General features: G+C 40.2%; 3 protein-coding genes across 4 annotated transcripts in view; 1 reads left to right on the forward strand and 2 right to left on the reverse strand.

Annotated features, from left to right (window-relative positions):
* Positions 1-14,294, reverse strand: part of LOC309327488 (olfactory receptor 14A16-like) — a 287,993-nt gene that overhangs the window by 147,824 nt on the left and 125,875 nt on the right. The gene's annotated exons all lie outside the window — the stretch shown is intronic.
* Positions 1,674-2,606, forward strand: LOC309326982 (olfactory receptor 6F1-like; the record flags this gene model as incomplete). The annotated part of the gene is made up of 1 exon (XM_081836014.1): positions 1,674-2,606. One exon carries the CDS (start codon positions 1,674-1,676, stop codon positions 2,604-2,606), a length of 933 nt encoding a protein of 310 aa, XP_081692140.1.
* On the reverse strand, positions 4,936-5,910 carry OR11L1 (olfactory receptor family 11 subfamily L member 1; the record flags this gene model as incomplete). Its single annotated transcript, XM_081836015.1, has 1 exon — positions 4,936-5,910. One exon carries the CDS (start codon positions 5,908-5,910, stop codon positions 4,936-4,938), a length of 975 nt encoding a protein of 324 aa, XP_081692141.1.

Consider the following 14,294-nt stretch of genomic DNA (forward strand, 5'->3'; position numbering starts at 1 on the left):
CAGAGTGAGAAGAAAAATAGGTAAGAGTTGAAAATATGTAGCAAGAGGCCACTTTCTATAATTTCTCATAATATCAAGGACCTTAAAAGGATATGAGCAATGATATGTATGGTCTGTGAATGGTCTGGACCAGTAGAGGGTACTTGCAGATCTTTCTGTTTGAGTGAAGAACTATAGGAAAGTTACACTTTTGGAGTCATCAGCACCATGACTAAGCAATGCTTGATGTCTCTAGTTGATTGCTCCAAAATTGATTTTAAGCTTTTTGAGCTGTTTCTGCTGCTTTTTCCATTGTGTTGCCATACATTACCCCCGATGCTATTTTTACACCTGAAGACCAGGACATGTCAGGAATTTTCCTGATGTATGGCAAGCCTACATGGAAGTCTTTTGATGTTCTGCTCAAATAGGCAAAGGCAAAGATAGGCAAGGGCCATTCTAGAGTGGTAGAGTATATGCTTTGGATGCAGAGATCCTTGGGTTCAATGTGGCTCGTCTAGTCTAGCATCCTGTTCTCACAGTGGAAGAAGACCTGAGCACAACAACAATCTCCCTTCCTATGGTTTTCAGCAACTGGTATTGAGAAGCATACTGCCTCTGACATAAAAGCTTCATGTTCCCAAACCCTTTATGTTGAAAATAGGTTCCAGAGTTGAATGTTGGTCATTACTCAAAGAATCTCCAAGGTTATTGCCATAATCAAAAGGCATGGAATAATGCACCATTAGTTCTTCTATGTCTCAGCAGACTGTGGCTTCTGGCTTAGGTGATAGAGATAGGGCAATGTTATCAGACAGCAAATTGTCAGTTACTTAATTCTGTATTTCATTACCTTCCTTATTATATTATTTTCACTATTTCACATTTCAGGCTCAGGCACCAAAATGTGCTAGTCTGGACAGTGATGATTTCAAGGGGACTGCTTGTAGATGTGTAGATGAAGTAATCCACCCTATTGTTTGTAGGCTAGATTACTTCACAGAGGGCTAACTGAAACACAACAATCATACTACCTAGTGTTGTAATGTAAAACTTGGGTCACCCATACTTGCACCTGCCAAGGAGCTGCTTTTCGTTTATATGATTCCACAGCCCTATAAGCTCTTACAGTCACCATCATGCTGTGAGGTCACTGATTCAGCAATGTAACCCCACATAACCTGCCCTGCTCCATATATGTAGCTGCATAATCCTCAAGTAGCTTTGAACCATTTGTGATTGTACCATCCAGCTATGGGGGAACTATATGTTGAAATGAAAGTTTATAAAGTGTGATTGTTGGATATGAACCATATTATTTTAGTGTATCTCACTTACTTGTTTTTGCAGGTTGATGTGCAGCAGTTAGCAGATCAAACTCTTCGCAGCTTGGATACAATACCCTTTAGCATCCAATAACAATCAAACTGCTGAATCAAACTGCTGTTAAAAGTTTGGGTGCTAGATTTGGGGGGGGGGTTATCAGGAGGGTATCAATTTTAAGTGATGTTTTTCTTCCATCACAGAGTGAGACAGACCTAGCAAAAAAGGGTGGAAACCCTGGGTGAACTCTCTCGGAAGTGTTAACACTGCCAAGAGGAATAACTGTGAGTGCTTAAGTGATCAAACTTATCTCTTATACACACCTAATTTTTTCTTTCTTTTTTCTTTTTAATGTCTTAACAGATAGAGGTATGATTTTAGAAAACCAAACTTCTGTGAATGAATTCATCCTCCTTGGTTTCTCTAATCCTCAAAGGCTCCAGAAATTTCTCCTGTCACTCTTCCTTTTGGCATACGTCTTAACCATAAGTGGGAATGTCACAATTATGACCATAGTCCAGCTTCATCAGCAACTCCAAACTCCCATGTATTTATTCCTAAGCCATTTGTCTTTGATAGAAATTGGACACATGACAAACACTATCCCCAAAATGTTGTTCGACTTCTTAAAAGACAGGAAAGTGATCAGCCTGGTTGGTTGCTTCACACAGCTTTACTTCAACCTCTTCCTGGGCCTGACAGAGAACTTCCTGCTGGTGCTTATGGCTTATGACCGCTTCTTAGCCATCTGTAACCCTATGAACTATACCACAGTCATGAACAATAGAGTCTGTAAATCTCTGATTCTTGGGTGTTGGGTGGGAGCTTTCCTTGCTCCCTTGCCCCCAACCATTGTTCTTGCCAGGCTGAATTTCTGTGGGCCCAATATAATTAACCATTTCTTCTGTGATCTTGCCCCAGTGCTGATTCTTCCTTGTGGGAAAAAGTCATTCATTGAATTTTTCTTCTTTGTGTTCACTTCTTCAATGGTTTTGGGTTGCTTTTTCTTAATAATAGTATCTTATGTCAACATCATTGTGGCTATATTGAAGATGCCATCCAGTGGAGGAAGGCACAAAGCCTTCTCCACTTGCACTGCCCATCTTAGTGTAGTATTAATATATTATGGCTCAGTCATCTATATGTATGTGAGGCCTTCAGTGAAGGACATTCGTGATTCGGACAAAGTAGTGTCTGTCTTTTATTGTGTGGTGACACCATTTCTGAACCCTTTCATCTACAGCCTGAGGAACACCAAGGTCCATGAAGCATTCAAAAGCTTAATAGTAAGGAGGAGAATTTGATATTAGACTCCAAACTCAAGGTACAATGGAAAAAATACAGAGTTTACTCTTTCTATGCCTACCTCCCTAAATGGTATCCTTTGTTAAGCCATAAACCCAAGAATTCAGTTTTATTTTGGGCCAAAACCAAAGCTTGCCATCCATTCACTTTCTACATACAGTGGTGCCTCGCAAGACGAAAAGAATCCGTTCCGCGATTCTCTTTGTCTAGCGGTTTTTTCGTCTTGCGAAGCAAGCCCATTGACAGCTTAGCGGATTAGCGCTATTAGCGGTCTAGCGGCTTTTAGCGATCAGCTGAGAGGCGGCTTATCAGCGGAACAGCTGATAAGTGGCTTAGTGGCTTAGGAAAGGGGGGGGAGCGGGGAAAAAAAACCGTGGGAACTCGCAAGATTTTTTCATCTTGCGAAGCAACCCCATAGAGAAATTCGTTTAGCGAAGTGCCTCCAAAACGGAAAACCCTTTCGTCTAGCGGGTTTTCCGTCTTGCGAGGCGTTCGTCTTGCAGGGCACCACTGTATCCTTTACCAAATAGTGTTACCCTACATGTTGCTTACCAGTGTTCCTAACTGCAGAAAAGAAAGTAACTTGCAGAATGTTGAAAAACATGTTGCCTTCCAGATGCTGCAGGACTAGCACATCTGTCATCCTTGACCATTAGTTATGCTGGTTGGGGCTAATGGAGGCTAGTGTTCAACAATATTTGGACAACCACAGGTTCCCTGTCTCTGAACCAAGTCACAACTAAATGTTGTTGTTGTTGTTGTTGTTGTTGTTGTTGTTGTTGTTGTTTTTAAATAGATCTTAATATAGACTGCAATTCTCTACAATTTACTAGGGAGTAAGCCCCACAGAACAGCATTAAACATATTTGTAGACTGTTTGTTTTTTTGTTTTTTAAAAAACACCTTATTTATAGATAAGTGTTCTAAGAAAACCTGTAAATGTTTGAGTGTTGCATCTGTATATGAGTTGAAGACTGAATAAATATTCTGTCAGTAGATTTCCCTTTGATTATTAAATTACAGTAATTAACATTGGTTATCTTACACATTATTAGAAATTTGCTCTTCATATATAGGCACATGCGCTTAATGTTAAGAGTTACTGCTAAATTTCAAGTTCCAGAAACTCAACCCACCCTACCCCTCAAAAAAATTTCAAAGCAAAGTTGAGGTTTTGTCTTCAAAGCAAAACTTTCAAAAGATTTCAAGGGAACCCCAGTTTGTTAAAATTACCTATAAATTGTGTGTCATTCTACAAACCTATACATTGTGGGGAAAATTCATAAACACACACAGACACACAATTCAGAGCAAAGTTGGTGGTACCTTTTCCTTTGAAATATCAAACATATTTCATAGAATCATAGAGTCATAGAGTTGGAAGAGACCACAAGGGCCATTGAGTCCAACCCCAAGATTTCACAAGAAGGTATAACAGACAGAGCTATTTCTCAAGGGTGTTTAGTACACTCTTCCTTTATACGACACTATAGCAGAAAACAGCATGTTCTCTATGTGACTCATGTTGCAAAATACCTAAGAAAAATAAGGATCTCTTTAGAAACCCAGTGCCCATAATGCATTTTTTATTGAACAAGGTGATGGGTTCCTCTGTTTTCATAATGGGGTTGCACCCAATTAAATTCTACTCAGAGGCATATTGAAATGACCTAACATTGTCATGTTTATTCATTTCAATGGGCCTACTCTGAATCCTTAAGCTTTAAAGTATTTACCAAAACATGTGGTTTTGCTGCTTGAGAGTCTTGCTGTACTGATTGATTTTATTATCTGGTGCTGTATTTGTATTCCATACAGTTTTAGATTGTAGTGTAACATTTTTATTGCAAGCATGGGTCTGTCCTGAGAGGCAATGGAGTGCACCCCCCAGTTTGAAGTCAAACTGCTCTGTGTTAGCAGCAGCAAAGTGACCTCCCTGGGGCACAAGCCTGGGTAGTGTGTATGGAGGGCTGCCCAGATGACAAGACAGCCCCACCTCCACATCTCACTGATATGGTCCAAAGGAAAGCAGAGCAATATTTTTGGCACCAGTAGTTGCCAGAAAGAGCTGTACAAGGCACTATCCAGCCGTCTTAGGGACTCATTTCTGGATTTGTGTAGGGACAGTTTCAACTGCTGTTAATAAATCAATAATAAAATCAGCACCAGTATGCATTTGTAAATACCCATAAACACATGAACATGGCGTTAGAAATTTACTTTATAAGGCTATGCAATTCCTGGCTTTTCTCACAGATAACCTTGCAGAAATTCTAAATGTAAATGCAAAGTAAAATATAACAACAAAACAAGTACATGAGATCATCCTTAACAACAACTAAAGCCAATGGACTTCCTTTCTCTACTTGGCAAGCTATGTAAACATTTCCTATTGACTAGTTTCTGCAAGGCATCCTTGAAATCTTTGTTCCTCAGACTGTAGATGACAGGGTTGAGAAGTGGTGTTAGCACAGTGTAGAAAATGGAGACCACCTTATTCAGCTCTGATGAAAGACTAGCACTGGGTCGAACATACATGGAGATCATGGTGCCATAATATATCACCACCACAGCTAAGTGTGAGCCACAGGTGGAGAAAGTCTTTTTTCTTCCAGAAACAGAGGGGATTTTCAGGATAGTCTTGATGATAAATGCATAGGACACCAAGGTAAGCAAGAAACATGTGAAAAGAACCAATATAGACAGCACAAAAATGCTCATTTCGGTGGTGGAAGTGTCAGAACAGGAGAGCTTCAGCAGAGGTGGGATGTCACAGAAGAAATGATTGATTTGGTTAGATCTGCAGAAATGCAGCCTAGAGATCAGCAATGAAGGTAGCAACCCTGTGAAGAGACCAATCACCCAAGACCCTATTGCCAAGCGGGTGCAGAACTGTGTGTTCATGGCTTCTGCATAATGCAGTGGGTCACAGATTGCAAGGTACCGATCATACGCCATCACAGATAATAGGAAGCACTCCGTTGCACCAAAGAAGACAAAAAAGTACAGCTGTGCCATGCATCCAATGAAGGATATGCTCTTGTTCTCCATGAGGAGGCTACTGAGCATCTTGGGCACAATGGTGGTGGTGTACCAGATCTCTAGGAAGGAGAGGTTTTGGAGGAAAGAGTACATAGGGGAATGAAGATATGACTCTAGCTTGACGACTGAAATAATAACCACATTGCCTGTGATGGTTAGGAGGTAGATAAGTAAGAACATGGTGAAGAGTAGGGTCTGCCACCCTGGAAGACTCTGGAACCCCAGAAGTTGAAATTCAGACACAGAGCTGCCATTCTTCATTTGCTTTGCTGATCTTGAGCTCCCCTGCAGGTATGCCTCAGTCACAAAATGCACCATGAAAAAGAATTTAGGTTACTCAATCACCTTCCTAGAAAGACCACAGAATAACATGAGTAATAGCAGTAATAGCAGCAGGAGTGGTAAATAAAGATATTATGTTGCACCCTAGGTCAGTACAAGTACACTAAGTACACAGATTTGAACAAGTAGACCAGATCTCTCATCAATGATTCTGTTCCCAACAGTAGTCAATCAAATTCCTCTAAAAAGTTTGGAGACATGGCATGTCCCTAACACCTGCTGCTCAGGATGCTCCATTTAGCCAGGGGTGGGGGACTTGTGACCCTCTATATATCATTGGAATACAAGTCTCATGACCCCTGTCCATTGGCCATACTATTCATGACTGTTGAGAGTTGGAGTCCAATCCAGGTGGACAGCCTCCTCACCTCCTCATTTAGTTATCATGGATAATATCAATCTAAAAAAGTTATTTTCCATGAATTCGACTAATTCTTTTCTGAAGCTACCTAAGGTAATGGCCATTAACACAGCTTGTAGTAGTTAATATCATGTTATTTGTTTCAAGTGAAATAGTCCTTTCTTTTGTCTCCACTTAATATGAAAAAAGGAACATAACATTGCTTAATGCTATTTAAGAAAGACTCAGGAAGGGGAGAGTTATCCCATACAAAAACAATTATTATCATTCTCCGAAGTTATGGTTATGAAGCTAGCAAACAGTGATTGACCATAGTGAAGTTAACATTCAAGGAGTGCATAATCAATCTACATGTACACAATAGTTCAGCTGTTCAAATCAACAAATGTCCATTCATTTTACACCAAGAGATGTACATGTGTAGAGACAGTTTGCACCTTTCTTCAGCGTAATGTGTCAACAGGTGTCATATCACCTTCTTATGGGAAGTCATCTGTATAAAATCTGTGACAACTGTGTGACATGAGCAACAGGTACAATCAAAACTCATATTTTGCATGAATTTGTAAAATTACATTTTCCCCTATATATTTGCTATTTTCACAGATATAACGTCTTCCTACCATAATGTCTGAATAATGATAATGATAATGAAAATATTTAATCATGGGTTTTCCCAAGGCAGTGTACCTAATGGTATCCTTTTTATGCATTGCACACTAAGCCAAAGCATGCATTAACTCACAGCAGCATGGCAGCAGCAGGACTCTTAAAGAAGCATTGAAATTGAGATCCCCCCCCCAGTAACCCATATAATTGTCCATTTGTTCTAAGAGGCAATGCGGTACATCTCATCAGCCCCACCCAACATGGCCAATGTTCAGGGATGATGGGAACTGTAGTCAGGCAATATATGGAGGGCACTATATTGACTATCCTTGTGTTAAGCCATGGTTTGACTTAGCTTTAAGTCTGAACTGAACTATTGTGTAATTCAGGCAATCACAAGACAAAGAGTTCTTGAGCTTGAGCAAGATTACTGCTTCGAGTGCCCTCAGATAATTTCCTGTGACCCAAATAAGCCCCATTACATTACATTACTGGAGAAAAACGGTAGAAGCCTCCCTCTCTCCTCCCTCCCCAAGCCAAAATAAGGTCACCTGTATGAAAAGGTGTGTGAAGAGTTCAAGAATTCAGCTCAGGCATGTCTAAAGTTTGTCAGTAGACTTTGAGACTCTTCATCTCAAGGCTGTGGGTTCAAGCCCATTCCTGCCTTGCAGGAGGTTGGACTAGCTGACCCCTGTGGTGCCTTCCAACTCTATGATGCTATGAATCCATTACATGAATCTATGAATATTATAGGATCCTTACTGAAATAATCAGAATGACATATGTCTCACATGTCAACTCAGTAGGGTAGAACACTGAATCTTTTCAGGCTTGGTTGTACAGAAGAAAGGGGGACAGGGAAAAGTTGTTTATGTACTGCTTTATCCATTGTTTATAGGCAAACATATACAAATCAAATATCCAATACAAATAGTCAAGAAATTACATAAGTAACCAAATAACTATATTAATATTTCAATCCAAAACCACTAACAAAATCAGGTCCCTAATGACTAAAACTTCCATTATTAAAAACAAAAATGGGTCTTCTGAAGGCAGATGCACATCTAATGAAGCATAAAATTGAATTTAAATTTAATTAGAGGCTTCAATTTGTGCTTGGAGTTCTTAGAGGGACCTTGAGTAATGCCATATCGTTGCCAAGTTGCCTTCATAACCACTATTATACTAAAAGTATACCTATCTGAAGTAGAAGCATAGGTCCAAATGTTCATTGTCAAGTTCAGATAACTCACCAATTGAACTACCCCAGTTGTCTTGCAAAATAAGCAGGGGAAACAGGCTGATGATCAAAATGGTTTCATCTCATTTCAAAGAGTGAGCAGAATTTGCACCTCATTTGGAATTGCAGCTCTTAGTTAAGTCGCCAAAGCTACAGAGAAAAATGGTGGAGTTGTTTGGCCTTACTGCTCTCCAGCATCATGTGTTTCTGGAAACAGTGGCACAGTGACTTTAAAGCTCTGGAGAACACCTTGGGGATCTTTTCTACACAGCACCAGAAGAATTCTCCAGGTGCCCACAGTGAAAATAAGACCCCATCTGTTGTGCATTAATGAAGAAGTCATGCCCAAAGCATCTAACAAGGGAAAAGCACAAAGCAAAATATCAACCCAATTGCTATTTCTATATTATGAACAGAGATTAGCCAAGAACAGAGATGGGAATTTCAGGCCGAAGGATCACTTGTCTAGGCCTGCCTGGTTCTCAGTATTCTGTCCAGGCTAAACCCTCTACCAAGCCACACCTCTCACCAACCTTAATTTTAATCCTTTTTAGCATTTGTATCCTGCTGGGATGTGTCCTTAAAATTATGAACAGTCGGTTTGTTTTTGTTTTACTTCAGATAATTTTTTAAAATAAATAAATAATCTATGGTAGCTATTCAGAAGCATGTTAGATGTAGAGTGATTTCTTTATTCCTGGAGTATAAGAGAAATCGGGTCCTCCCTTAAAGAGGGCATGTATTGCGGTGAGACCTGGAGAACCAACACCCTGTGTTGTGGGTGGGTACGATTGGTCAGCCACAACACCCGATTGCTGGGTCCCTCAAAGCTATGTGCAATCTGGCCAGTGGGACGCAAAGGGACCTATTTATGCCCATGCACGTGACCCAGAGTTTCCTCTTTTGGCACGTGCATTTGGAACACCTGCCCACCTCTCCCTATATTTTGAGCTTGCGTGCTTGACCTTGCTATGCCCTCGTGTGTTGTCTGTCATTGGGACAGGGTCATGGCAGGAATTTTCCCCACTTGGCTGATTGGCTGTTGCTATTTGGGTTTCACCTGCCTCGTAGCAAATCGTTACAACTTGTAAGGTTGCAGATAGGCTCTGGTTCAGGTGATGGGTATGGGAGAACGCTCTCGCCATCCCTATGTGAAGGGTATTCCGTTAAAGGAATCCAGGGACTCAATAGTTTGGTCAACCCCTGAGAGGGGGTGTGCCCGTGCCTGAGTCCAGGGGGACATTTGGGTGGTGGAGTTAGCCTGTTCCTGGCTTTCTGCGTATCCAGGTGTTCACCCTTGGCTGACCTATGCTGGAACTATCGGTCAGCGCTACCTGCATGGCAGGGAGCTAGTTGAACCAGAGCTTATGCAACCAGTCACTTTCTGTAATCAATAAAGTTGTGGCCAAAATTCTGCCAAAAACCAAAACCAAAATTTGAGTCAAGTGTGAATTTATTTAGGGGGGAGTGTTCTGGGTCTGAACATGCAAATAAATAATTTGTGGTAGCTGTTCAGAAACAAGTTAGATGTAGAGTGATTTCTTTATTCCTGGAGTATATAAGAGACATGTCATGAAATCATTCAACACACAAACACAAAGCATTATCAAGTTATAAAGAGACATGTGAGGACTTCCGGTCGGCGCCATCGTTTAATGGCGGTTCTAGCCTCGAGCTCCGAGGCAGGACTGCTCCGCAAGTTCGGGTCCGACCAGCTACGGCGAGCGGGGGACCCCTAAAATTACAGGCGCGGAAGCCTGTAAACAAGGAGACTCGGCGGGCACCTTTTGCGCCCCCCGGTACTGTAAAGGAGCCTTTTTAAAGGCTCCCGAGCGGCATCTGGGTGAGCGCGGTGCTGAGAGTCGCTACCCAGCTTGTGGAGTGAAGCCGCGTCGCCATGAACGGAGAGCGCCGATTCCTTCCTGAAATAAAGATTTGACTGCAACACCCGTGAGTAAGATTGAGGGACTGAACGGGACACTAAATTTGAAAATTGGCTGAAAACGGGGAAGGCATTAAACAAGGAAGTCTGCCCCCCCGAACTGCATGATTAGTGAAGCAACGAAAATAGCAAGCTGTATTTGAAGGAAAAACCTTTCGCAAACTGTCAAACCTGACATTGGACTTAATATTCCCCCCAATTGGCAGGAGAAGGGGGGAAGATAAAATTGGATATTGTTCCTGCGCGGAAATAATCGCAAAAAAAGACTTTTCACTGCCAAACTCCCCCAGATCGAGCTGCCTGAGCAAGGCACCGGGAAAGGAGAACTGTCAGTCTAAATTGGATACAAAGTAAGGTTTTTTTGGAAACTTAGCTGTTGGACTTTAATAAAGCTGTTGAACTTATGGTTAAACTGAAACATTTGTGGATTTACAGTATCGACTCTTGAACTTTTGGCTCATTGCTCTATGTTTCCCTTGCTTCTTTGTTACTCATTTCCTTTTGGACACAATTGAAAGCTCCCTCTAGAGGGTTTAAAGAGAAACTTTGTACATTGAAAAAAGAAACAGTGGGATTTTCCACTTGCAAGTCTATTCTGTGAGAACGACCTTGAGGCCATGAGTGGCCCTGTGGATGAGATAGTAACTAGACATAAATCAAAACAAGCGCAAGCACAAGCACAGAAGAAAAGGAGCTCAATACCAGATATAACACCAGCTGCACAGGAAAAGACAGTAACAGCTTCTATGGAATCTATGACTCAGGCACTGGTCAAAATAAATCAATCTTTGGAAGCTCTGACAAAGCAATCTATAGAACTGACAAAGCAGTCCACAGAAAATTCTAAAAAATTGACAGAATTGACAGCAAGATTGGACTTGAACACGGCAAGCGTGTCATCTAATACAGATTCTATAAATAAATTAATTCAAGAAAGTTCTGAAACACGAAGGATTGCTGAAAGTGCAAAAAAAACTGCAGAGGAAACAAGGGGAAGATTTGAGCCGATCGAAAAAAAAGTAAATGAACATGATGCAACCCTCTCTTTATGGGAACTACAGAGAAAGGAGAAGAATTTAAAACTTAGATTGGTTCCTGAGAGTGAGGGTGACAACCTTGTGGGATTCCTTAAAAACAACTTTGCAGAATTTTGGCATGAGGAATGGGGAGAAGGAGAAGGAGTTGAGATTGAAATAACAACAGCCTTTCGGCTAGGTAGGAGGCAGACAAAGAAACCAAGGGACTGTTTAATCACATTGGGATCCAAGGAACAGAGAGATAAAATATTGAATCTACACTACCCAAAAGCCTTGGTGATCCAAAATTCTCAGGTACAGATTTTTAAAGATATCCCTAAATACATTTTGGAGGTGAGAACCCTCTTTAAAGAATTGGCTGATCTGCTCAAGAAAAACGCCATTCCTTTTAGATGGGAATTTCCACAGGGTTTGTCCTTTAACTTCAAAGGAAAGAAGATCAAAATAAGAACAATCCAAGACAAAGAACAGTTTTTGGGGAGATAGCGGGAAGACTTGCAGAAAGGAACTGTAGACGAGGAAGAACCAACCGACATTGCTAATCTGTCATTTGGACTTTTGCTACCACCATCAGAAGAAGAACAGAAACTTGGAGCAGTTGGAGGAACAGGTACTTAGTAACAAAATGTCTCTGCAACTTCTTAGCTGGAACTGTAATGGTTTGAACCTTCCCCGAAAAAGACGTCAAGTCTTTCATATTTTGAAGAGAGAGCAGTTAGACTTAATATGTTTGCAAGAAACCCATATTGTCAGGACACACAGGAAATTATTGATAAATAAGAGACTGGGAAAGGAATTTATCTCATCAGACAAAGTGAAGAAAAGAGGAGTGGTGATCTATGCAAAAGAAAAATTGGCTCCAAAAATGATATTTAAAGATGAACAAGGAAGATACCTGGCAATTGAAATACAAATTCAAGGAGAAAAAATTCTGATAGTCGGAGTTTATGCACCAAATGAAGGGAAGGTTGAATTTTTTAAGAAGTTGCATGAGACCTTAATGGACTTTCTGGATTATAAAATCGTATTGATGGGAGATATGAATGGAGTCGTCTCCACAAACATGGATAAAGCACAGAGACAAGTGATTTCAAAGGAGGGGAGACTACCAAAGACTTTTTTTGAAATGACTGAAACTATGGACTTGATTGATATTTGGAGAACAAGGAACCCTCTTGAAAGAGAGGGAACCTTCTTTTCTGAAGCAAAAATGACATGGACAAGAATTGACCAAATTTGGATTACTAGCAGCCTGGCGCCAAGAACCAAAAAAATAGAAATCTGCCCAAAAACCTGCTCCGACCATAACGCTGTAAAGATGGAGATGAAATTAACAACAACTGGATCCTTCAGATGGAGAATGAATGACACCCTATTTAAAGATGAAGAGATTTATAAAAAGGCCCAAAAAACATTGAAAGATTATTTTGAGATAAATTTGAGAACAGACGTGGAGAAAAGAACAATTTGGGACGCTAGCAAAGCCGTGATGCGAGGTTTCCTAATTCAACAGAACTCTATAAAAAGGAAAAGACAAAATGAGAGGAAAGAAATTTTTTTAGGAAAAATGAAAGAAGGAGAAAAGAAATTGAGGTCCAAACCAAAGTCCCAAGAGATCTTGAGAGAGATAAAGTATTATCAGACGCAATACATGGAATTGATGAATCAAGAAATAGAATGGAAAATAAAGCAAATGAGACAAAAAACATTTGAATCTGCAGATAAATGTGGGAAACTTTTGTCATGGCAATTAAAAAAGAGGCAGAAACTGAATACAGTGACCAGCTTAGAGATGGAGGGAAAGACCATCTATAAACCCAATGAGATAAGTAATTGTTTTCAAAGCTTTTTTAGGAAATTATATGCACAAGGGCCAGTAAACGAACAGGAAATTGAAGAATTCCTTAGAAACTACGGATTACCAAAAATTTCAGAACAGAATAAAAGGATCCTGAATGAGAAAATAACAGAACAAGAGATAGAGGGTGCCATCCAGAATATGCAACTGGGAAAATCACCAGGACCAGACGGCTTGACCGCCAGTTACTACAAGAAGCTGAACGATTGGTTAATACAACCTCTAAAGGAAGTTTGCAATGAAATTATGGAGGGGGAAAAGGCACCTGAATCGTGGAAAGAGGCTTTCATCTCACTTATACCGAAATCAGAGACTGGAAAAAACCAGGTTAAAAACTACCGCCCTATATCTTTACTCAATGTGGATTATAAAATTTTTGCAGACATTCTGGCAAAAAGATTGAAGCGAGTGTTACTAGGGGAGATTCATAAGGACCAAACTGGCTTTCTCCCAGGGAGACATATGTCAGACAATGTGAGGAACATTATCGATATTTTGGAGCTGTTAGAAGTTGACATTAATAGAAAGGCTGTTTTGATTTTTGTGGATGCGGAGAAAGCCTTTGACAACATTTGTTGGAGCTTTATGAAAAAGAATCTCCAAGGGATGGGGGTAGGCCAAGGTTTTGAAAACGGTATAGGTGCAATATATTCGGAACAAAAAGCAAAGTTAATTGTAAATAATGTGGTAACGGAAGAAATACCTATAGAAAAAGGTACACGACAGGGTTGCCCAATATCTCCTCTACTTTTTATATCAGTCCTGGAGGTTTTGTTAAATATGATTAGAAAGGACCAGTTGGTTAAAGGAGTTCAGACATTATAAACTAAGAGCATTTGCAGATGACCTAGTTTTGACTTTACAACAGCCAGACATTAGTACTAAAAGAGTGTTGGAATTAATTGAAATATTTGGTCAAGTAGCAGGATTTAAATTGAATAAACAGAAAACAAAGGTTTTGGAGAAAAATTTAACAATGGAAGAAAGAGAGAGGTTTCAGAGTGAAACAGGTTTGGAAATAACGAAAAAAGTGAAATACCTGGGGGTAAATTTAACATCTAAGAATCTGAATTTATTTAAAGACAGTTATGAAAAATGTTGGTCAGAAGTAAAGAAAGATTTAGAAACATGGTCAAGGTTGAAATTGTCCTTGTTAGGTCGAATTGCTACTATTAAGATGAATGTATTGCCTAGAATGCTTTTTTTGTTTCAGAACTTACAAATTCTGGACAAGATGGATTGTTTCAAGAGGT

This window comes from Podarcis erhardii (genome assembly GCF_964252035.2).
Source record: "Podarcis erhardii genome assembly, chromosome: 13".
In the NCBI taxonomy this organism is placed as follows: domain Eukaryota; kingdom Metazoa; phylum Chordata; class Lepidosauria; order Squamata; family Lacertidae; genus Podarcis; species Podarcis erhardii.